At 41.0% G+C, this 26,239-nt stretch overlaps 1 protein-coding gene across 5 annotated transcripts in view; it reads right to left on the bottom strand.

Annotated features, from left to right (window-relative positions):
- SHQ1 (SHQ1, H/ACA ribonucleoprotein assembly factor) overlaps positions 1-26,239 on the bottom strand; it is a 45,064-nt gene that overhangs the window by 6,968 nt on the left and 11,857 nt on the right. For 4 of the 5 annotated variants that reach the window (XM_050312829.1, XM_050312830.1, XM_050312827.1 and 1 more), the window contains exons 8-11: positions 25,546-25,700; positions 24,179-24,232; positions 22,218-22,341; positions 18,522-18,642 (exon numbers count right to left, since the gene is read on the bottom strand). In XM_050312829.1, coding sequence (XP_050168786.1) covers positions 18,522-18,642; positions 22,218-22,341; positions 24,179-24,232; positions 25,546-25,700 — 454 coding nt within the window. Of the gene's footprint in view, positions 1-9,448; positions 10,722-18,521; positions 18,643-22,217; positions 22,342-24,178; positions 24,233-25,545; positions 25,701-26,239 lie in introns of those variants that run through there. The other variant, XM_050312832.1, reaches the window with a different exon arrangement.

The raw sequence follows: 26,239 nt of genomic DNA, 5'->3' as shown, positions 1-26,239 counted from the left end.
GCAGCCTCTACTATAAGGTCAGGTACCAAATTTTAAAAATCTCCTTACTTAACATTATTCTGATTTTTCTTCTTGGCAATTTACTTCCATTTTGTTTTTGTCAAGATCTTGATTTTTTTCTTGAAAAGTTATGGAAGACTTGAGAAATTGCCAACCTAATTGGGAACAAAGAAAGCATTCTCCCTGCTCCATCATTAAAAAAAAAAAAAAAAAAGGAAAAGAAGCCAAGTGATACACTGAGAGGTTCATGGAGCCTTGCAGGTAGGTGGGAGCAGAACAACTGGCTTGCAGGGGAATCTGCTTCCTGAGCACATGGGTGAGAAGCTGATTTATACCCCGAGTCACCAGAGTTTATATCCCTTTCAGAAAGCATTTGGCTTTGCTTTTGAAACAGTCTCCTTCCTCCCTTCCAGCTCTGTGTCTGTGTCCCCTTCCCCTGTGAGAGCTGTCAGGAACACGAAGGTGCAGCCCCTCTTCCTGGCCTGTTCCCTGAGTGCCCACAGCAAGAGGAGCTGCCAAAGCTGAATGAGCCCTGGCACAGACAACACTGGTTTGTCCCAGCTTTATTATGGGGCTCCCTTTAATGTCATTGACAGCCACAAACAACTGACTCACAGCACACCCTCTGGCACAATTTCCTCTGGTGGTACACCTGCAGCTCCCACTGCCTCAGTCTCACCCACCTGTTTCACTGCTGCCATCACAGAATGAAAATCACATTTCAAAGTCCTGTTTCTCCTCACATTTCTATCATGTCTGTCAATTTGTTTCCCAATTCTATATGGTTTTTTTTGGGTTTTTCCTATTTCTGCTGCTCTGATTTTCCATGCATTTTTTTCCCTCCTTGATATTCTCAGTCCTTAAAATCCCCTCCTCCTCTTTCACTATTCTCTTATAATGCAGCTTATAGATATAGAAACATATCCCATAACTGCATCAAGTATTGAGGATGTGTATGACATCATGTGCTTTTTTGACATTAATAAATACTCCACTGGGCTCCAGATTACTTAATGCCAAATGTCAGGGAAGAAAAGCACAGTGATATATTCCTTTGGCTCGACACACATGATGTTACTAAATCCAATGTGGTCCTACTGACAGATAAATGAACGGTCTCTCTAAGGCAATAATTGGGTTTTTTAGCTCTTGGACACATCAGGTATCTGTCCCTGCTTATTGCAGGGGGGTCAGACTGGATAACCCTTATAGGTCCCTTCCAACCCAAAATGTTCTGTGATTCTATGAAAAAGTCTCTTTTCAGTTCCTCAGATTTCTTAGTAGGCCAAATGTTTCTTCCCAACTTTCACTCTGGTCCTTGAGTCTCTATCAGAACAAAAAAATGGGCAATCTGCAGAGCTCGACTTTTCAATAGGAGAGAAAAACTCAAAACTGTCACCTCTTGGCAAATTTATACATAAAGGCAGAAAATTCCACTCCCCAACTTTCCAATCTTCTATTAAACGAAGGGAAAAAAAAAGAGCACTTCAAGAAGAGGCTGAGGGTTTTTTCCCCTCCCCCTGTGCAAGGGACTATGAGAATTCCAATTAGCTATCAGTTCATCTACTTTAAGGCAATTATCTAATTTGAAGGAGAACCGAGTTTCAGCAGTGCATTTCACATCAGCCTTAAGAAAAGGTGGGAGCATTCCCTGGACAAAAAAAACAAGGCAAACAGCCTAAAACTCAGAGGATGGCAATGCTTTCAATGGGAGACCACGGGGTCCCTGAGCTGATGATTTCCCAAGCTGAAAGATAAGCAAAAATGAGATCTCGTGTCGTAGAGACTTGCAGTAAACAGGTCCTGCTGTTTCCAAAATCTTTCAAGTAGTGTTTGAGAGATTAGACAGCAAATACTTTAATTTTTCAAGTATGATTAATGGAATCCATGATTACTTTAAGACATGCTCATTCAGTATGCACATTTGTGGTAATGATATCTTATTATTATGGTAATAGTGTTCTTACATAAACATGCATAATAGGTTTTAAAGGTGCTACACATGATAATTATTAGTTATCACGATGTCAGTTGCTTAAGGAAAATGTTTAATTACAGGTTAAACTGATCAGATGCATGTTTTGTTTAATGTATAGCTTTGAGGAACAGATAACAGAGGCATCTCGGGGCTTGTCCGTGTAGTCTGGAATTAAAATTCCAAGACAGAACTAAAGTAATCCTTGCCTATGCACCAGAGAGTTTCTTCAGGTGCTAGAAGAAGAAAAAAAACCCCCTTGTTCTACAGATCTTAGATTATAAAAGAGTGAAACTGGGCTGAAAACAACAAAGAATGAAAGGAGATTTAGCAAATAAAGGGAGATGGAGAAAACAAAGAGGGGAAAAAAAAGGAGGATTATGGCAACAGGAAAGGGAAATCATTACAGATTTATAGCAAAGGCCTCCTGTGGGAGTATGAGGAGAGGTGATGGAGATGGGACCAACTGCAGGGCTGAGGGGTGGGAGGAGAGCAGGACACGTCTCCAGGTAGAGATGAACACTCCTGAGAGCTCCAGGTCTGCCACAGAGAGCACTGGGATCTGAAGAACCAAGATAGCTGTTATCTCCAGGACACAGAGCTATGAGAAACAGGTCTCACAGAACACACCACATTAGGGATTTGATTGTTTCCAAGGAAGTTTTAACATAAGCTGAAAGGAAAACCAAAAGTCAACCTAGTCACTGAGAGTAAAAATAAATGCAGGACTTGGGTGGGGGGATACATCCAGCCACAAAATCCTCTAATTTTTCCCAAATGCTAAAATAAAAATTAGTAATTATGCTTCTGTGTATTATGTCCATCAGTCAGAAATCACGGTATGAAAGGAAAAGTTTTAAAGGAAGCGTTAATGATCCAGACCTTTCCATCTGCCTGGTACTTGCCTTACATCCAGTTCTCTTGCTTCAGCTGTTAAAAAAATCCCAAACAACTCAAAGAGAACTTGACTAAATGAAAACCAGAATTCTGTATGATGATGGCACTGCACACCATCATGGCAAGGGAATTCCATGTCTAGAAATCTGCACAGAGTATTTGCAAACATGGGAGTAAGTGCTGTTGCCCAGAGAGGTTGTGGACTCCTCATCCCTGGAAGTGTTCAGGTCCAGGCTGGATGGGGCTCTGAGCAACCTGGTCTGGTGAAAGGTGTCCCTGTCCATGGCAGGGGTGGAACAAGATATCTCTAAGGTCCCTTCTAATCCAAACCACTCTCTGAGTTTATGAAATAGTCACAGCGGCAGCACAGCCTGCAAAGCTGGAATCAGTCACATTTTGCTGTGGAATGAGAAGTGACTTTCCTTGCACAGGCACAAGCTCCAGCCTGCTTTTGTTTTTGTAAACAATAGAAGGATTATTTCTCCTGCCTCATCAATTTGGCTTTGCATTTCACAGATGTATACAAACATCCACTGTGCTGAGTACACAGTGTAAACAAGGTGTAAGACACAGCAAAATGCAACAGAATTTCTTTGTTATCTGCCCTGGCTCAGTCACAGCCAAGTGACAGCACTCGGAGCTGCCACAGCAGATGGAGCTGTTCCTGCCCGAGCACAGCAGGGGAGGAGCAAAGCACGGGAACCTGAGGATCACAAGCACTGACAGCAGCTTTGCTTACCAGCCTGGTGTCTGAATGTGACCTAACTGGCCCTGGAACCCAGCTCATCTCAGAACTAACCCCAGCCTGGATGCACGACGCTGTTCCCATGGGGTCAGGGCCTGTGTTAGGCTGGGAATCAGCCCTGCACTCCAGCACTGCTCTGACTCGGCTCCACGGGGCTGACGAGCCGCTTTAAGTGTAAAACACTTTACATTAATTATCTTTAAGCCTCGCAGGCAAGATAAACAGGTCTCAAAGAACCAGCAGATCCTTCAAGCGCAGACGTGCCTTTGGAGAGATGCAGGTTCCACCAAATATGAAAATGGGGCTGTCTCCCTGCCAAGCTCTGGTCCCCTGGTAGCCCTGCAGTTCCTTGGGATGCATTCAAACACAAACTAACAGCGTGCTGTGCCAGTCAGCAGGGCTGACAGATACAGAAAGGGCACTTATTTAACTTATCTCCCCTCAGCAGGAGCTCTGGACACGCAGGATCCATATAATAGTTAAGCTGTTGCATTAGGCAAAAGGTTTTCTGCCTGCTGGATCACAAGACATTCCCAGAGCCTTAATTGTATATGGTTAATATATGAGAAGTTACCAAGTTGAAGGAGAAAGCATCAGGCTCTATTTACATTACCTTTGTCCACAAGGCCTGGCAAAACTCACTTAGGAAGGTTTCACAGACACTCTCATTCTTAGATAAAACAGATAAGATACCAATGGAACCAGCCAAGAGTATCCCCACATTCAGTGTGCTCCAAATTACATACCTGGCAGCACTGCTTACAATTTCCCACAATTATTCATTTAGCCAGAGGCACTGAAAGTATTAAGACAATCCCAGAGTTAAAATTATCTCAGACATCACCAGATATTATCCCAAAGTAGAGCCTCAGCAGTTCAGATACAGAGGACGTGCAAATTTACTATCTGGAAGATATTGAAATGTCAGTTAGGCTGTTAGGAATAATGGAATTCCCTGCCTTGCCACCAGACTGGTTGAGGACAGGCTGCAATAGGACATAACTGATGTTTCTGCACGGTCTGTCACTGCTGAACAAAAGGGCACCTGCAAAGGGCCAGACCCTCCACACCCTTCAGATCATCTCATTTTCCTCCTGCCCCGAGTGGCTCTTGCTGGATTCCATCCATCACTGTCTCCCAGCCCAAGCCTTATCTGCCCAGACAAAAGGGGTATGAAGGGACATTGTTCAACATTCAGTCTCCTGATAATGCCAAATGAACTTCCCGCAGGAACTCTGTCGTGATCTTGATGGAAATTAATATCCCTCTGGCAGTAAATCTCCAGCTTAAGGTCTCTTGAAGCAGAAGGCTCAACAAGGTACAGCCAAACATGACAGCAGAAGACAACAAAGTAAGCTCATACAAGAATGACCCAACTAGTCTTATACGTAATCAAGAAGGAAATAAATTGCTCTAAAATTCATGTGCAGTTTGTGTCTAGTCCTGCACAGCTACTCGAGCAACCAAACTGGTGATCTTTGGGGAAAACGTGTCTGCTGAAGCTGATAACTGAGCTCACTCTGTTAGGCAACACCATAAGCCACTAGATCAGCATATTCTGAGAGCCAGGGGTGGAGGATAAATGGGGGAGACACACATGATCTTGAGTGGCTGTAACAGAACTTAAATTTCAGGGGTTTAGCTCAACAGCAGAATGACCCCTTCAGAAAGGCAACTAATAATGACAAACATCCCTCCACACCTGACATACAATTTCAAGCAGCTTGAAAGAAAAAAAAAAAATAAATATAATGATTGAATTCTTATGATAAAGAATTGACAGGCAATTTGATTTTAATAAAATATTCAAGACATAAAACAGTCTAGGTTTGATCAACCCTGACTGGTAAGACACAGAAGCGATAACGATGATGGTGTTGAATGCAAAAGCAGAATTCATTAATGCAGAAACAGCTCAAGTCAACAGGCACCAAAAAAAAAAAAAAGGGCACAAATGGTCGAAAAACGAGATTCAATCACAAAAAAAAATCCCCCAGTTCAGGAAAAGAATCCTTACAAATTCAGCTGCAATAATGAGAAACTCATCACACTAAACACACCATCCATTTGCCCAAACTATGCTTTAGAAGTCATGGGTTACAAAAGAACATGAGACTCAGAGTCTGCCTGGAGACAAGAGATTAAGGCTCGATTACACCTTTTAGCATGTGTTTTATGGGAGATGCCGTATTTCACCAGTTTTTATTTCACTTCCAAGGTTATTTGTAACGAGTGCTTCAGCTACACACTAGTCAATGACCTCCAACAACAGTGAAATAGCTTTGAAAAAGCAAGCTCAGAAGCAGTGACCAAAAATACTCCAAATTAAGTTCTGAAAGAAATTCTGAGTAGAAAGCAGTCCTGGTAATTGTGAACAAATAGTGCCAACCACTTTGTGTATCCATGCACCCTGTTGTAGTACAGACTGTGACAACAACTCTAACTTTTACTGTTTTTATTGCTCAGTACTTTGCACACACCTTCACCCCAGCTCCCCCACAAGCCTGGGGAATCTATCCACACGTTTTATTTCACCCAGCTCTGGGAACATAACTATTCTCTACAGTTATAATACCATGAAGTTTAAGGCCTGAACTGAAAAATACAGCACCTGAACCACAGGGCAACCCTTTCATTGCAACAAAAGGCCTTAATTCAGAAGAACAAATAATATTCTTTGATAACCATAAGAAAGATGAACATGCAACATCTGCTAAATCCCCTCCCAGCCTTTATTAGCTGGTTAGCTCATCAGGACCCTACCTGGCTCATGAGATCTGAAGGGATCACAGAAGGGGTTGTACAATTAACAGCCAGAGAGACAAACACAAACACCACCATTCAACAGTTTCATGTTCTTAGTTTATTATACATTTTTATAGTAAGAGGCAGAAGCAATAAATAACTCCATTAAAATCTCATTAGCTCTGATCAATGACTACAGAAGATAACAGAAGAACAAAGCTGAATTTAATGGGTTGCTAAAGGAGAAACAGAAAATTTTCTTCAAGACTCAGGTAAAAATTGACCTAAACTTTAACTAATCTTCTACCTTACCAGCACCAAAAGAAAGACAGATGAGTGTAAACACACCAGCAATAACACATTTGTTCAGATGAATTAGTCCTGGAGTAACCACTGTTTTCTTAGGAAAGAAAGAAACCATCTCCCCTAAAGTCCATTCAAATTCTGCACTTCCTTAGAAAAGCAGCTGCTGAAAGAAATGCTGCTCAATCTGTGCAAGATATTTTATGTAATTGCAGGTAAGAATTCATGCTTTCCATTTTTCAAGATGATGGACTCTGATTTTTAGCCTAAATAACTTTGGTTTAAACAATTACGCTCTCCATGTCCATACTGTTAATTATTTCCTTTCTAAGTACTCCTGGAAACATTAGGCAACTTCATCAAATTTAAGAGCAGCCTAGAATTTAAAGGAGATCTTTAAATTCCTACTTATTTCATGAAAATAAGCAGAGATATAAATAATGAGCCTCATGAGCAAAGGCTGGCAGGACACAGCTCTCGTGTCTTGACTTGGTAGGAGGCCACGGCACGCACGCCCCAGCCAGCTGATCCATGCTAATTCCAGCTGTGGATATGCCTGGTGCAAGTGTCAAGGGATGGGAGGAAGAGACAACAGCACAAGGCTTGGGGTGGGAAGTTTATAGAATCTTTTTTTTTTTTTTCCCCCTCCTTCTCTTGTAGACACCACATAAAGCAGAGAGTGGAAAAAGGGAGCACCGGGTTCAAAGAGAAGTCTGGAAAATACATCTCCCTGTTAGCAAGATGCCACCACTTGAAATGGATGGGATGGGAAGAGCAGAGAGGCAGCACGAACAGACCACTCTGGACAAGAGAAGCCCCCCCCTTCTCTTCAGGTGACAGAAAACAGCCCTGCACCGTAAACAACAGCTGATGGGGAGGATCCAGCGGGTTTGAGGGGAACATAAAGTGCTTTAATCTTGAAATTCTGGCTTTCAAAGGGCATTACATGGATCCTGAAACTAAGAGAGTGATGTACTTACAGTGCAATCCAACTGGCAGTCTTGTAAACATGAACTGCTATCTACACAGCTTAAAGTATTACAGTTTGTTAACCATAAATCAAATATAAAACACAGCACCATCGTTTCAATTTAAGTGACTTCTTTTATGTTAATAAGTCTGAATGTTTCAAGTGACTTTCCTCCATATTTATTCAGAAATTCCACAGTGCTTCTTTCATAATGAATTTAAATACTGCATGAGCTGAACTTCACATTTATAAATATTTAAAAAAAAGATGAAGCTTTCCAATATAACATCTTACTTTCATTACTTGGTCTTTTTGATAAGTTGAAACCAAACAGATCATGGATTATAAAAGAAATCAAGCACAGCTTACTTATGTAGATGATATTATGAAAATATTCGTAAGAGAAAACAGACTTGGAATTAATATTGGACTATAAAAAGAAACCGAACAGTATTTATAAGTTTTAAAAACAGTTTAATGGATCTTTGTTGCCAAAATAGCTCCAGTAAGTTGCAGCCAGTCCAAACATCTAACAATGGCACAGCTTCCAAAGTTATATATGATAAACACAAATAATGAAAGATGAATAGATAACTCACCACAAAACAGATGCAGAGAAAGAAAGAGATTTCATGAAGTGATAGTAATATTGGCTGCATTACAGAAATGGAACACTGACAGTTGTTCTACATTAGCTCCATCTCCCTCAAATTTCTGAACTGCCATTACCTAGAGCTGGGTCTTCACCATCACTGCTGGTGATCCAGGAGAAAGCTCTCCTAGCACTGCAAATTATACAGTTTGTGTTACGAGATGAGAATAAAAACCACTCACAGACAGCAGGGCAGAAAACGTGAATTTTAGCGTCAGGATAATGCCAGTAAAGTCCTGCATTACAAAAATAACAACAGTGGCAGGGAACAGCCTTAAAGGCACAATTACAAACACATTACTCCAACATGATCCTACCCCTTTGCAATGGAATTTATCCACTAAAAACACAGTGAGGTTGATCCGAGTTTAACTCTTAGAGTGCTCCATCTCTTCCGACTGACACCCCGAACACTTGAAGGGAAAACACCACCTGTATCCTTCCCACTCACAGTCCATTCTCATCTCACACAGTCTGAACAGGAAAAGGCACCAAATCTGAGCATCTTGCAAATTCCTGGCAGATTTTCACAAGGGTCTCAAGTGAACAGCCTGCTCCCAGCTTCTCCCACACACCCCCTGGTGTGCCGGGGCACCTGTTATCAGCTGCTCCGGGGCATGGCAGGACACGGGGTGATGGCTTAAACTGCAGAGGGTTGATTTAGATCAGAGACAGGAGAGAAGTTTTTAACAGTGAGGGTGCTATAACACTGGAACAGGATGCCCAGAGAAGCTGTGGATGCCCCATCCCTGGAAACATTCAAGACCAGGTTGGATGGGGCTCAGAGCACCCTGGTCTAGTTGAAGATGTCCCTGCCCATGGCAAGGGCTTGGAATCAGATTCTCCTTAAGGTCCCCTCCAACCCAAACTATTCTATGATTCCATGATCGTGCCCTTTAGGAACAATAATTATTATTAAGCTAGCTACTGACCACATTGGAAGCAAACCAGGAAGGCATTTTCAGCCTGGAGATCAGCTTCCCACTTGGACCAGAGCTGCACATTCCACCTGCTCGGCAAGGGGACGATCACACGAGCTCAGCCCTCCCCAGACCAGAGAACGAGTCAGCTGAGATGTGCTGACTGAAGAGACAGGACACAGCTCACTGACCCTTCCATAGGCAGATAGGAAATGCCTCCCCACAACTTGGGAAAATCAAAGCTGTAGCCTGAGGGGGGGAAAAATGGCTTTCTTCTTTTGCCTTCTCTGCCCACAGCAAGGTGCATTCAGACACAGCCTGAAGGAACAGGAGCTGTAGAAAAATGAGGGAATAAATAGGAAAAAACAACAGAGGGCAGGAGAGGAAAAACATCAAAGGAAACTGCAGCTAGCAGCTGGGAGGAGAGATTAAATCCCTTGTTAAAAATCCATGTTTTACAGGGCTTGCTAAAACATACATGAAGGGGGATTTCTGGTATTATACCCACCTGTCTATCACCTTTTTGGGCCCTCAGGGCAAACAGTGTTTTTGCCTTAAGGCTCTTAAATCAGTATATTATATTACTTGGGTATTGTTATTTACAAAGTGCTCTGTGTGCACCTCCTGCTTCAAAGACAATTGCAGTGACAGCTCAGGCCTTAAAAAAGATGCAAGACTTAAGGAGAGGCATTGGCAGCTCGTGATGGCAGCAAACAAACAAACAAACTGTATTAAAAACATGCATCAAAAACAGGGAAAGAAGAGACACATAATATGCTTGCAAATTATTAGTTACTATTTTTAAATCAAAGAACTGTGATCTAAGGTTTAAGAGCAGAGGACTTGGGATGAAAATAAATAAATCTGGGTTCTCTTCCAACACTCAACATACTCTTTGATAAACTGGTTAACTCTTATCTGAGTTTTAAGGAAAATTGATAGTATTTCCTCTTGTGAGGCTGTTTTAGTAGCATAACAAATTGCACAGAATCTCTAATACTTTCTGCACCAGACCCAGAGCCCATGTTTGAGCCACAAGGTGTTTTTTTGAGCTATGTTGTCATGATGGAAACAAATAAGACAGTACAGAATTACCCAGCAACCCAGGAAGAATGAACCAACTCATAATTACTCTTCACTAGGAAAATGCAAAAACTTACTTCTGTCTGAATTTTTCCTGCTTCCTGTTCAACTGGATGGATTTGTAACTTTATGTTATACTACACAATGGCTAAACCCCAAAATCCCTGTCCCATCATACCTGAAGACAAGTCTAGATCAACCATTACCTTTCTTACCAACGAACTACTGAGTTTACCTGGTGTCTTTGCCTTCACACAGATCATTTAGGAACATTTTTTCCCCTAATTCTCTCCATTTCTCAGCATGAAGAGACACGAGAACCAGTCTGTGTTTTAACACAGCCTTACAGAGGATGCATTCTAAGGTCATAGCACTTCCTTCTTCTAAATGATGCCTCTGCTTCTTCAGCTGAAGTGTGTTCACCCTCTCACCTGCTCAGAGATAAAGAGGTGCTCAGGTTCAAACTGTTCTCAAGCATGACCCCACCTATTCTTTCTGAAGCTGCTGCCCTCAACTGCCTTATATTCTCCCATCCATAACCACGGTCTACAATCTTTAGTTGAGTGTGTCATTTTATACTTGACTGTATTAAAATGCAGGTTGTTCAAATAAGCCCTTAAGGCCAGTCTGGGGCAGCCCGTGCTTGCTTTTCAGCCTTGAAATAAAGAACATTTAACGCCACAAAAGATTTATCTAAAAAGACATATCCTGTGTTTTTTTATGGATTTTGAAACCTCAGAGACCATCTGAAGTAGCCACTCCAATTATTGGTAGAAGCTTGAAGAGCAGGGACACCTCAAAGTTAATTCAGGCCACGAAGGGAGGGAATGAGAAGCAAAGCTAGAGCAGCACAGTTAACTCCAAGCAGTGAGAAAATGTGCTGCCTGCTGAACTGGCTGCCAGCAGCAGTAATGCCAGCTTGTAAAACCTGCTAAGAAGGAATTACAATAATTGGGGATTGTAGTCATGAGCTACAATAATTGGGGGATTGTAGTCATGAGCTACTGCTGCAAGTCATCACAGGACAGGGAGGGAGCAGCCCTGATAAACCTCGGCTTCTTCACCCTGTGCATCAAGAGGTGTGAGCACAAGCAGCACCGAGGTTTTTTGATTTATCCCTTGTACCTGCGTGGCTCTTATTAAGCCAAAACAGCAAAGGAAAAAATAGCCTTCAGAGTAAAAAAAAAATCTCCCCAATCCAATGAGTTCCTTTGTTTTGCAGAAGGTGGGGGCAGAGAATTAAGGGGCTTTAGTGTATCCACAACAAAAATATCATTAAAGAGATTTAGTGGAAAATACAATCCTCTAACTACAAAACAGATCAAAATAAGGCACTTTGTGATGGGGCTGTTACACACTCTGATAAGTAACACAACTGTCTACATCAGAACACAGGCTAAAAGCATATGCTAATGGCAAAGCTGCTTTCAAAGCAGCACCGTGAAAGCAATTTGGCTTTTTCTCTGCACCACCTACTTTGAAAACTGGAGTTTTGTCAAACTTGAAATTGCTGCAGCCATCACTAAACTAAGATTGACGTGGGCAGCAACGAAGGTAAAGTCAAAGTGCAATGCCAGTCAAAGCAGAGAAGAGCTGACCACGGGACTGCAAGGCACAGGAAATGCAACACTCTGAGGTGCATTTTTCCTCAGGACTCCACTGTGTGAAGTGCATTAAACATGCTGTACAAATCAGATTAATCCCACAGAGCCAAGAGGCAGGATTTTCATCCAGAATATATTACTGCTTATGCCTTTGTTCTTTTCAATCACGGCTGCTGAATCCAAGAGGTTAACAGCTGAAAATTAGCATATTCCCCTAACATTTGAGAATGCTTTAAAGCACTGATTCCTCTTTATTATGTGTTAACACATTCCCTCTTCCCCCCATCACAAATCAAAAATTTAATAAACTAACATTAGTGGGGCACCATTTCAAAGCCTTTTAGGACAGTTTTGTTCCCGAATCCTCCTGTCTGAACTTAGTATTTTCACAGGAGAGTTGCACAGTTCACAAGAGTTACTCTGTTCACCCCTCATTTAGCAGGACGCTCCTGACTTTCAGAAGTTACAGTTAATTCCTTCCTAGGAACATGAAAATGCCACAAAGAGGGAAGAGGATTTCATTAAAATGGGCAGGTTTAGATTAGATATTAGGAAGAAATTCTTCCCTGTGAGGGTGGGGAGGCCCTGGCACAGGTTGCCCAGAGAAGCTGTGGCTGCCCCATCCCTGGAAGTGTCCAAGGCCAGGTTGGACAGGGCTTGGAGCAACCTGGGCTGGTGGAAGGTGTCCCTGCCCATGGCAGGGGGTGGCAATGGATGATCTTTAAGGTCCCTTCCAACCCAAACCATTCTATGATTCTGTAAATATCAACCCCACAATCAGCAAAAAAGGAAAAACAGAAGTCTCTTCAAAGCCTGGGTTTTGTCTTTTCAAGTATTTTGAGCTTTACAGAACCCTAAACCCCTAAAGAAAACAAAACTGTCAGGGAGAAACAGCTGCAAAAATGGCACAATCCAAACAGTTTCTACATACTTCGAAGCATTTTTCAAAGTTCTCCAGATTTGAGCAAATCATAACTGGATCCAATTTCCTACGTTTGCAGGTAGATGATCCATTTCACAAATTACTGTAACATACCATTGGAATGCATGTTGAAATTCTATTTAAATTCATCCAAAGATCATAACATCTGGCTACTTAAAGATGTTACACATTTCAAAACATTTTCCCAAACCTAGCAAGAGCCTGAGGTAATGTGGCAATGCCACAGGTTGAGTTCCTTACTCCCTTTTGTGCCCTTTCTGATCTGATGTGACACAGGCAGCAAAACATCCTAAATCTCACAAATCTTATATTTTTTTCTGAAAGACTTGGGCTTCTTAATGCCTTTGCAACATCAGGCCTTAACAATTCAGGCCAAGACTACACTGTATTGATTAAACAAGTGATTCAGAAAACCTGGGGAAAAGAAGAGGGGTTGGCTGAATGATCAGAGTCAATCTCTTCACCTCCATGACATGCTGGGAATGTAATTAATCCTACATTTATTTAGAGAAATCCCCATCCTAAAGTAAAGCAGCAACTCCCTGCTGGCTTCAGACCAGGTAATTATGCTGTAACAAGGACTAGGTTTCGATTCTAACGAAGAGATGAAAAGGAAAGCAGGCCCATGAGGCCGACCTGCCTTTCAGGATATGTCTCACCTGCAAACCAGGGAGAAGCAAGGACAGCTCAGGAATATCTGGCTTAGCTTTAATTCAGTTAGTTCCAATAAAGACAGCAGCTTCTGCAGAGATTGTATAAATGCCACCAGGAACCCTGGGTTTTTTTCCAAACTTTAAAAAAAATCAAAGAATCCATGCTCAAACTGGCATGTTACACCTACAGGCACCAAAATTAGCAATGTTACATTTGTCTCAGGTTGGGGAGCACATATTTGTGAAGGATAACAAAGCAAGTTGAAGATACATTTCCAGAGAACACACCAAGGCAATTTAACAGCTTATTTGTCTTAACACACAGATCTCCTTCACTGCACAAGTTGAAGCTACTACAATACACAAACAGTCATTTAATAATATTTCTTCTTGCAACAGAACATGAACAAAAGGTCAGGTGGTAAATTAAAAAGTAGAAAAATAGTGGTAATGAAAAATGTACCTTATGCTCCTGCGTGTCTCATACCCACAAAACTTTGAGCAGATTAATCCCAACTATACAACAGTCAAGGCTGGATGGGGCTCTGAGCAACCTGGTCTAATGGAAGGGGGGTGGAACAAGATAATCTTTAAAGCCCTTTCCAACCCAAACCATTCTGTCATTCTGTACTAAGTGTACCAATCCCTGGAAAACCGCCAGGAACACTCAGAACTTCACCTCCATTTCAGGAATACAGAATATGCTCATTTACTGACACTAAAGTGATAACTGTTTAAAACTAGACATGCATGCAAATAGTAGGTAAAAGTATTTTAAACTGACGTGGGCTCAAGTTCTTCCTCTCAGGCAGGGCTGCAGAATGGCACGGACTTCCTGCCTGCCTGGACAAGGACTCATAGGAACTGTTCAGCCCTCCAGCCATGTCATGGCCAGCAGGCACACACGAACAACAGTGGCCAAAACCCAGTGTGAATAGAGCCTGGCACAAAGGGGAACACAAAACACTGGAGAAAGACATCAGGCCACACAAAGGAACCTCAGCACAGCAAGAGGCAGTGGGTAAACTATTCTGACTTCTGTGAAGGACAACTCCTGTGGGCTCACAGAACTCCTCTCCAGAGGGAGAGAAAGCTCTCCTGCAACAAGCCCACACTTGGATTCCCTGGGTCTCAGCAGCCCTTACTGCAGCTGTCAACCAACCAGAGGTTTCCCCAAAACTCCTTCTCCTCTCCCTCATCTCCTCCTGCTCAAAGGAAGGTGTGGAAGACAGAGAAAACCTCAGATTTACAATACAAATTCAGATACAACTTCACCTCAGAGGCTGCCACATGTATCAGAATGGCTTGTAAAAGCTCCGACCTAAAGAACAAAGGCATGCAAAGCAGACAAATTAAATTTAATTTTATTATGGAAATGAAAGCCATAACAGAAGTGACAGCAGGGTGGATGATAAGCTCACTTAGCAGGGGGATCAAATGAAGTGATGACATGTCATTATGACCTCAGGGGTTAAAGATGCAATTTTCCATCTGGCTGCATCTGGCTTTTCAACAGAAATGTTGACACCACCTGCCGAGATTTACCACAAGCTGCCTCCATAGGTCTTTGTTGAGCCTTTGTTATCCAGGTTAACATTTACTTTTCCCTCTTTTCTGGTGAATTTTGCTGAGCAACATGCTCCCTTCCTCCAAAGCCTAGTAACAGTTAACAGGATTTACATGCCAGTTCATACAGTAGTTGAAATTATTAATAGTCACCTCACAAGCAGCTTAAAGAGAAATACTAGAAACCTAGAAAGCAGGTAAAACTAGCTTTAAGAGGGCAAACAGGAAGGCAAAATTTTAGCTAATATCTTGATTGTCTAAGACATTCGGGAATCCATTTTTCTCTTAGTACCAGGCACCTGATTAAAACAATTTTTGCTAAAAAAGAAAATAAAATCCTTAGCATTAAAGACCTGGTTTGTTCTCCCCATACCCAACTGACTATTAGCCACCTGCATGTGTTTTATTCAGCAGCTTAATCATTTCCAATTCCAGATACACTGTGCTTAAAATAAATCAGCTCTTGCCAGTTCAGTGACACATTCACTTATTCATCTCATTTCCCCACAGCCAAACCATGATCTCAAACCAAATTTGTAATCAGCCATTGACACACTGCTGGCCATAAGGTTTTTGTTTCCACATGGAATATTTAAAAGCTGGCACCTACCAGGGGAGTTCCCCTTCATCTGGAATGGGACTGTGTGCTTACTGCCACTGGATGCATCCACTACAGTTTTGCCTGTGCCAAGCTTTTTTCCTAAACCTGCATCTCCCAGACTCTTCTCTGCCAGCACAGGTGAGCTAAAAAGTTTGCTTCCAGCTGTTTTTAAAGTGACCAAATTCTTCATTCAAAAGAACCTACAGTCTGTTGTGACTATTTATAAAAGAAAAAAGAAGCCCCAACCTAAACCAGGACTTGGTTAAATACCAGGGAAAGAGGGGAAGAAAAGAAAATCCTCCATGGATTTTAAGAGCACTCTCAGTTATGAAAAGACAGGAGGAAATGGAGACAAAGAATGTTAACGAAGCTTCCACGGAGCAAAGAACAGCCAAGAAACAAAACAGAAAAGTATCCAGACCCACTGGAGATGAAAATAACTATACTGGAAGACCATCACAAAAATACCTATGAATACCTTCCCCTCACAGAACTCTCTCACCACAAAGGCAATTATAGAATCATAGAATGGGGTTTGGGTTGGAAGGGACCTTAAAGATCATCCAGTTCCAAACCCTGCCACGGACAGGGACACCTTCCACCAGCCCAGGCTGCTCCAACCTGGCCTTGGACACTTCCAGGGCTGGGGCAGCCACAGCTTCTCTGGGCAACCTGTGCCAGTACTTCAGAGGGAGTCTCCAGAGGGATGTCATAACCTTCTTCCCCTGGGAGATGCACCACCCTCCTCTCCAGATGCCTCACCCTGGGGAGCTGGGAACTCTTGTCCTGAACAGACAACTGGTCGCCCATTTCGGCATCTGTCAAGGTATTTTCTGAATGACAAGTGAACTTCGTGCTTCCCTTCAACATAAAGGAATATAACAAAGTGTTCCCATTCACTTTGCACATGCTGAACTTAAAACACATGTTTCACTGCTAAACTGAACAGGAATGACTTCAGCATATGCTTAAATGCTGTCCTGATTCAGACCTAAAAATAGGGATGGTTTCTGCGGTTCCTCTTTCTCCCGCTCTCCTAATGACAGACAGCTATTGTGCCCTGTCACTCTGACAATAAGAGAGCTTAATTGCCCTCTTTCCAGCAGCTGTCAGTTCTGCTTAACTGGGACATAATGTGAGAGTCTGGGAGGAAACGTGTTAATCTATCAGTCACTTATAGCTACTGTGCATTTCCCTGGGCTGGATTTAAAGAAAACCCTGGGTTTTATGACTGACTTGCTCGACATTATATTCATTGATATGGGCAGCAGTGATATTACTGTCTTATGACTCATTTCTTTGTGAAAGATCCATGAAATAACTTTCTCCTTCTTTATTTACCGCACTTTTTCATCTCAACTTCAACCTGAACATGAATTTCCCCATAACTGGGGAACTTCCCACACATTTAAGGTGTGACAAAAAAAAAAAAGCCCTCCTCAAATATGACAGTGTAAAATGAACTGGCTGTTCCTGGAATTAATGAGGATTGATGAATCAGAATGTTTGGAAACACCTGTAGTTGCTTTAGAGTGTTTTGTTCATTGCTATTTATAGCAACACAACCACTGAAAGCACACAGAGGAGAATAAGAATCAACATCATGTACCACACATAACAAACAGCTATCACCCGAGGGTCTTTAATTCTCCAAGAAGTTCTGATAAGGTCACACCCAAACCTATAGCCCGTGCAGGCTGGCTCAATTCTCTGTCACATTCCCCCTTCTCATCATAATTATTACCCATTTCCCTCTATATCCCCTCACTGCTCCTTGTGTCTTGTGCACTGAAGTTATTTTTCTCCCACACTCTCTTGTTAAATTGTGAAAGCAAAAAATAATTTTAACCAGTTTTATGAGTCTCTATTTTGCTACATTAACCAGCATGAAAATGGCATTTTTTTTCTGTTTACATCAGCAATGCCTATTCCAACTCACACCTTCTTTTGTGGCCCTTCAGAGAAGGCTGTGAAGACATAAAAAGGAAGGAAGAAAATACAAAAGCTGCATGGAAAAACAGAATAAATCTGACAAGAACAATATAAAGCTTAGTAAGATTTGAACATGCAGCTTGCTTTAATCATTTAATCCACTTCCCACTGTTTTCCTACCGACACTTTTGGTTTTAAGCCATTAAAACATGCTGATATTGTAACCAGCCTGGCTACAAACTTCCCAAAACTCTGGAAATAAGCCATGCTGACTCTGTTGAAAGAACACAGGTGAGGCACAGAAGTGCTGAAGTGCAGGGACTTTGTCTGGAAGTGGCAGAGTCACTGTTTCCTCTCAAGTGAAGTGGAAGCCAAAGCCCATTGTCAGGGAGAGGGAGCTGGCAAACAGCTCCAGGGGCAGGAGCACACAGTGCATGGAGATTTGTGACACTTACTCTGGTGTTGATAATCAATTGCTACAACTGCTACAGCCCATAAATCAATGTTTCTCACAGCTGTCAATGGTCTGCCTGTGCTGTCAATTCAATTCTGAACCAGAAGTTATTTCTTACCTTTACCCTGAAGTTATGTAAGTGATATTTAAGCTTTTTTCTTCCTGAGAGATTGCAATAGAATGAAAATTCCCCAGAAGCTGGTTTTCCCCCCAAAAAAACCCTATTAATAGATTAATGAAAACTCACATTTTTATTTAAAATGCAATTCCTCCCTCCTTTCTCCAGTCATGTCACTACATTAAATAATGCACCGAATACCTCCACAAGAATAACTGGACAGACACAGCAACTAAATGAAAAAGAGTGATCATATTTCCATGTAGAGGGGACAGAATTTCTTTTTACTTTGCTGATACTTGTTCATAGGTGAAGTATGCTAAAAACATTACCCACACCAATAACTACTGAGGAACTTACTTGATTTTCTGAATCCAGATGCAATAGTCTGTAATGAAGAGATCGTTGAGGATGTAGGCAGGGTCACTCTCCCTGAAAATCTTGTGGATGTCCAGCAGACACTTCAAAACTGCAGCTTTTCCTGCAAACAGATTTTTGGATTGGTAACATCGCTAGGAATCTTGACAGATGGTATTTATCATCTTCTCAGGCTCAGAACAGCAGCAGTGTAACTGTCCTTTGGTATCCACATCCCTCTGGGTGTGGAGCCTCTGAATTCAGTGGGAATCTCTCTGCAAGACTAAAGCCTCAAGGCACAGCCATGCATGTAATTCCCCACAGCTGAAGGAGCCCCTTCCCCCAGCTTTGCCACTTCTCCGAGCTGTGCTGTCCCAAACTTTGTGACAGGCAGAGAGTGCAGAGTATTTTAACCAAAAAAAAAAAAAAAAAAGAACTAAACAGAAAAGTAACTCACAGATAACAAAGAGTTATGCCCCATCATTTCTCTGGAGCAAAACACATTTCCCTTGATGCTTCCACAAATACCTGTGCTGGAAAATAGCAAGGTTGGGAAGACAGCCCTCAGCAGGGTCAAGCACATGGAACTGTGTGAGGCAGTGTAATGATGTCACTGCCCAACAGCTCACCAGGGCCTGAAATTAGGGAAAACTTTTCCTGCTTCTGACTAGTTACTGAATAATTTGACAAAATGAAAGAAAAACTCCCTCCCCAGGGCTCAGTAAGGGGCCTGTTTGATACACAGATAATAAATGCAGTAAAGGATTAAAAATGTAAATGATTTCTCATTCCACAACCAGAAAACTTTCTGTTGTCAGTTTGATTTTTCCTTCATATGCAACAATCCAATTAGCTGGAATATCCTCCCTCAGTTTGCTGGTTACAGTTGCTAAAGGGTTAAGTGCTGGAACACTTAAAATTATTTTCGCTGCTTAATGGGGAAAAAACCACCATATTCAAATGAAAACAGCCACTACTGCAAATGGAATCTAATAACCCTCTCCCAAGAGGCTGGCTCCTCCTAGGCTATGAAACCTGAACAGGGATGAAATTACATTTTACAGATTTAGAAGAGGAGGGGAAAAAAAAAAAGGAGAAAAAAAAAAAGGAAAAAAAAAAAGATCAGAACTCCCCCTGCTGTTCAAGCACAACATTTGTTTGTTTGTTTGTAATTCCACGCTGCAAAAATAGAGACAGAGTGTGAAAGTTAAAGCACGAGGAAGGTGGAAAGAAGGAGAAAGAACAAAGAGTAATAAGCCATGGCAAAGAATTCAAAAACCCACTGGTTTTGGAAAACCTACTGAAGAAGTCAGGTAAGAAAACAAAATCCCAAATATAACTGATAACTTTTAGACTGCATCCCCATCGATGCTTGTCAAGCCAAGCTTGTCAAACTTCAGTATTTTGACTAAAAAGAAGTGAGCTCTTTTAAAAAGAAATGATATGTGGAATTAAAATCTTGCTAATTTTCTCAGGTTCCAGCTGTCAAACTGTCAGCCCAAAGCATTTTCAGCATCCACTGCTGCTCCTCATCTGCCAAGCGACAACGCACAGCCGAGAATATCGCACTAATTCTCAATTAAAAAGTCTTTCTTCATAAATTAAAAGTTTTGGATTCCGGGAGCTTAATGGGTCTCTAATTAGAGAGGCTGCAAATCTTGCCAGACAGGGAGTAGGGAATCCTGAGTCAGGCAAATACGGAGCACAGCAAAGCACCAAAGTCTGCTTTTAGGGCGTGAGTCCGTATGATCTAACACGGCTCTTGCATCTCTCCTGTGTGAAGTCACAGCTCTGCATTGTACTGATCACAAATAAAAAGATCCCAACACGTGTAACACAAAATTCAGAGCAATCGTCTGCAGATCGCTGGGTTGTTCTGGAGTTCCTTGCCATGGGAGCTGCTACACCACAGCCTGCAACTTGAATTCTACATTTTCAGAAATCCAGTCCTCTTTTCACAGACTATTTCAAAAAAAAAAAGGATGTAATTTGACCCAAGATCTGTCTCTGCCATTTGATATAACAAATTGTACTGATTCTACATCATGAATTCTATCACCTTTCATATTGTGTATTTGGAAGCAAAGGAAATTTAAAGTCACCCATTTCTATTTTACATTATTTTTCCTGAAGACTTCTGTACATTTTTCCACATTTTCAGGAAGGAGCATTCATCTAAGAAGATAAACTGAACTTTACTGTATCCTTTAAAAGAGAGAACAACAGGATTTTTAAACACAAGAGCTATCACAGACTTTTAAATTGAAACATCCTGGTAATAACTTACCCAGTTAGGCAATAGTACTATCTGTTTTTAATGGGTAACTGCAGAATTGTAAATATATTAGTGTTAGATTCTTCATGAAAAGAAGCCAAGGACATTTTATGTAGCAAAAAAGAGCCCAAATGAGTTTTTATTACCAGCTCATAGAGGACAACTTCAGAATCACAGAATCAGAGGATGGTTCAGGTTGGAAGGCACCACAATGGGTCACCTGGTCCAACCTCCCTGCTCTGGCAGGGTCATGGATTTACCACTGCATTTCATTCCCTTTTCAACCCTACCCAAAGAACAGATAAATACAGCCAATATTGATTTTGAACAGTTTTGTGAAGTATTTTAAGTACTACAGATCACTCCAACAGCATATGAAGAAATCTGCTGAGAACCTCAACATTAATCAGCTCAATGCATTTGTCTTACAATTAAGACTTTGGCACAAAGTCTTAATGCAAAATAAAATGTTTCAACCACATACTAGGATCCTTAATAGCTTAAAAATGCAGTATCCTGTATCTTGGAAGTGATCCATCAACACAGGACTAATATTTTTAAAGTCAAGTAACATAACTTGAGGCATTCAGTGCCATCAGAATTCTTCAGTATTTTAAAATACATTAGTTTACTGTGTTTATTACTTGTGAAACATTGCATTATACCATGTCCCAGCTTCTGTCAACAGCATCCTGAAAGAAATCTGAAATCAGGAGAGGTCAATTTGAACCAAGCAGTCCTTGGATCTACATGAATCTACTTTCATCACTACGCTGCCCATGCCATTCCCAATGGATTTATGTCCACATGAAGCAGAATCACAGAATGGTTTGAGTTGGAAAGGACCTTAAAGACCACCCAGTTCCACTCCCTGCCATGGGCAGGGACACCTTCCACCAGCCCAGGTTGCTCCAACCTGGCCTTGGACAATTCCAGGGCTGGGGCAGCCACAGCTTCTCTGGGCAGCCTGTGCCAGGGCCTGCCCACCCTCTTAGCCTCTCATGCACTGTCCTCCTTAGAAAAAAGAAATAATCCAGAAGGCTGACAGCATTGTATCACTGCAGATTTGTTACCAGAATTTTATTTTTTTCACGTGTATGAAGAGCAACATAAGCCAGTGGAGGTAAGTGAAGAAGGACACCGTCCATCTTCACCTTAAAACTTCACTACCCGATTGCTATAATGTAAATAGTATTTTGAATCCATAGTTTTTGGCAGTGGTAGAGATTAATATTGTCATTTGTGTGGGTTTTTAATCCTGCAATTGAAAATAAACCAGTGAAGAGCTGCTTCTCAGTGATTCTTCTGTCCAAACAAATTCATCTTAACCCTGAATGTTTGTTTTTGTTTTTTTAAAGTAGTAACTCATGATAAATAGAAAAGTTGCAAGTAACTTTAATAAACAAACCCCCTAAACCACTCACCTAATTGCAGTATCATGGCTGTGTCACTGAGGGCACGTGTCACTAACCCAAAATGCCTGTACAGGGGATAGCACAGCACTCTTCTTCCAAAAGACACCAGCACATCGTGGATGCAAGAGAAGCTCTGTGTGTAGCAGCGAAAAATAAGAATTAAGATTTTTGTGCTTGGTTTTTTTCCTTTAAGGAAAAAAGTCATAGCACAAGAGGAGGGGGGGGAAAAAAAGTACATTTTATATATTATGCCTCTAAAAAGCTGTATTTGAATAGATATGGAAATCAACATGTTAAACAGAAAGAAGACACTGCACATTTGGTTTGCGTGGCAGGATAACAAATCCTGTACATTTTAGTGGGTTTGGATTAAAAAGAGAACGTAGAGAACATCAGAATCAAACATCTAACTCGAGACTCTGCCATCCTTTAGATTAAAGCAATAAATTACATCTGTCCCACGTTATTATATATATTAAGGAGAAGCTATAAAAAGCCTTTTAAAAATAAAGAAAAATTAAATCCACATGATATTAACCAAATACATGTGTACATATGAGATCTTTAGAAATGATACATGACTCTTGCCTTCCATGAAAATTATAGATATTCAAGACAAGGATAAATATACCTGCCTGGGGAGAGCAGTTCCTTGTCCTCCTTTATGAGTGAGGAAGACCTCAAATTTACTCAGGCAAGAGGCATTAAGGTGGTATTAAAGACTTTCTTAAAAGAGGGAATTTCTTCCCAGCTTTCACTTTTCAGGACAAAATACTCCATTTATGAATTCAAATCAAAATACCTATTTCACCTTGAACCCTCAATTTATTAAAATTAATAAAAACACTTTGCTGACAGCCAGCACTTCTCTGCACTGTGACTACCTCAACCCATTTTTCGTTTTAATGGATGACCAGCAAGCATTTAAATCATTTATGGTTTGTGATTTAATATTTAAAGGCTAAGGTGTGTGTACATGTCATGCCCAGCAAAATGGCAGCCAGTTCAAACAAACCAGAGCTCAGGCAATTTTGTTTACAGGATGATGAAAACACCCACCCTACATGGTTTGTATAACAGAGATAGTTATTAACAGCTTGGTGCCAGGAGACTGAATTTTCTGAGCATGAAATATACTGTTGGCACAGGCTGCACCAAGAACTGCTATATCATAAGGACATGCAGAAAACCCCTTTACTATGTTAGGACGTGGATCTGAAAAAGATAAATCAGGAATTGAGGCAATCAGTGCATTTTAACTGCACTCTTTTGTGACCTGCTACTGCAGAATTAATAATAAAAGATCTAGAAGACCTGTTGTCAGAATAAGTTATTAGTGAGTATAACATTGACCACCACTAGAAAAGCTTAAAGGATGAACCCAAAAGTCCTGTCAAATTTGAGGTTTGATCCTGCAAACTGAGCCTTGGCTCAGTAATTTCAGGCATGGGAGTGGGACAGTCCTTCCCAGCTTGCTGCATCATGACAGTTAATGCATTACAGGCCAGGTGAAGTCCTTTCCACTTCCAGCTCTTCAGCAACTTCTTTACACAGGTCTGAGTGCACTCAGTGAACAATGGGAATGGGGAAAGAACAGAATTCAGTGTTTCCTCTAATCTCTGTTGGCTTCAAAGGGGGAGCAGCAACCAAACAAACAGGGATGTGGCACCTGGACATGGTTTAACAGTGACCAAGGGGGTGGTGTTGGGATGATGGTGGGACCTGATGATCTTAAAAAGGTCTTTCCCAAACTTTATGATTCTATAAATAAGGCTGAAAAGACAGGGGCAGGTAAAGCAACACTACCACAGAGCCCAGAAGTCATTCCCAGGAACACTAAAGACAGGAACATACACTTAATTCATCTTCAGTACTGAAAGAGTGAACTTTGCCCAAAAGCAACACACAACACCCATAAAACCCCAACATACAGCAAACCCACACAATACAGAACTTTATTTTTGCCTCACCTCCAGCCAGCACAACGTTGCACTCAGTTTCCTGATGTTCCAAGATGATTCAACCTAATTTTAAGAGAAGACAGTAAAATAAGTGTTATCTAATCCCACACTCAAGACTGCTGGCAAACTATTTAAGCTAACATTCTGGCAGCAACTGAAGAACCTTTGTGAATAAGCAGCAGTAATTATATTATGTGCATTGAAATGGCCACAGGACAGCATTAAAAATTATATTGCAATGCAGATGTTGGTTTTCATAGTGGGAATATTGAACCCATGAACAAAGTCTTTGAAATACAACAGCAATGCACAGAAAAATAGCATTTTAGTGGAATTCTGTCCCTCTGCACAAAGCAACAGAAACTTGAATCAACAAAAGCCAAGCTCAACTGCCTTGTTTCGTGAAAACAGCTCAAGACTTTTGGCTTTGGGAGAGGGTCCCAAAGCCAGCAGTGCATGTAAAGTGTCATTATTCTTAAAATGTGACAGATTCACAGTATTTGTGTGGTAGTGTGGTCTAGTGGGATGATTAGGGCAAAAAGCCAGAAAGTCTTGATCTGTAATCCTGGCTCTAGTAAAAGATTTGTGTGGCCTGAATGTCTTGGTTTTCCTATTAAATAGGAATAAAGGAGAAAAAAAAAAAAAGGAGGGGAAAAAAAGGACAAAACCCACAGTGTGTTTTCTACATATCCCATACACTCACTGCAAACCAAATAACCAATTGTACAATTGTGTTCCTACCAGATTTGCAACTTTGTGCAGCACTAACACACAAAACAACAATCCCAGATTATTCTGTTGAATAAAGAGGTCTGGGCATTTCTGCTTCTCCTTCTACAATCCATGCCCTCCAAGCCAGTCTGATTAAGACAGAACAGAATTTTGATTACACAACTCAATATTTTGATTAAAAGCATTCAGAAAACACCTCATTGTTCAATAGCAGCAGAGGTGATTCAAGGCTCAAAGCTGTACTTGGGATACAAGTCCATTCCCAAAAGGGCAAATTATCCCCATAACAGCACAGAACAAAAAAGAATGATTATTTTGTTAAATTTCCATTTACATAAATCAAGACACATCACAGCACAAATCAGAAACAAACAGAATTGTCTGGAATCTCCTGCAATCCCACATCTCTCCTACTAAAATGCTGTTGCAGAAGAACACAAGTATTTTGAAATCCCATTAATCCCCACATGCTTCCCAATAGATACTTTGTATCTCTAGATACAAAGTCCTTAATTTTAAGTCAATCATATATTTTTAATGCTTGGAAGTGAGTCCACTTTAAAAAAATAAGTTTCCTAAATGGCAGTACAGGGTGCAGCACTAAGTTCCTAACACAGATTATATTTTTATTTTTTCTAACTTACATTCTTGTCCCCCTCATTGACACAGATCTCATAGCAATATGCCAGGAGGATATCAATTAATCCAAGATATACATGATGACGGCTCCTTTTATCCAGAAGGTAAGATTTATTTGTGAACTTCCTCAGCTGCTCTCTCTCATCCTCAGAGAAGACAACTATAAAAAGTAAAAGGATAATTGATTATGAATTTAAAGCTGGCACATTCATTTTAATAGGTGGTAATACTACTTCAACAGTCTCTTTAAAAAGGAGCATGTAACTAATCACAAGTCACTCATCACTCAAGCAGAAACCTAAATCATTCTTACTTTCATTTTAACTTTTATTAAACTCTGATATATTCCTTTCAATGTCAAGCTCCAGCCCTGCAGTCTACTGCATGTACACACTGATGATTCTGAACCTCTGCAAGTGCCAAGGATTTCTGCCTGGATGCACAATCAGAAGCTGAGTAAGATGAAGTTTAAGTCCACCTTGTGTGGGAGAAATGAAAGAAAAAGCCAATCTCTTCCACTTGCTAAGATCCAGAAAAACATGACAATTTAGTAAGACTGTGGCAGTTCTAACTCTGTTTTTCTGTCCACTCTGTATTACCCCTTATATCACTAATACAGGTGATGTATCTATAATCTATCAGTAAATTTCTTTGTAAATTGATGCTTCAATGTAAATGTGAACCCTATTTCCGTTTTAA

This window comes from Myiozetetes cayanensis, unplaced genomic scaffold (genome assembly GCF_022539395.1).
Source record: "Myiozetetes cayanensis isolate MyiCay16 unplaced genomic scaffold, myiCay2020 scf18, whole genome shotgun sequence".
NCBI lineage: Eukaryota > Metazoa > Chordata > Aves > Passeriformes > Tyrannidae > Myiozetetes > Myiozetetes cayanensis.
This window is presented reverse-complemented; position numbering and strand designations above follow the sequence as displayed.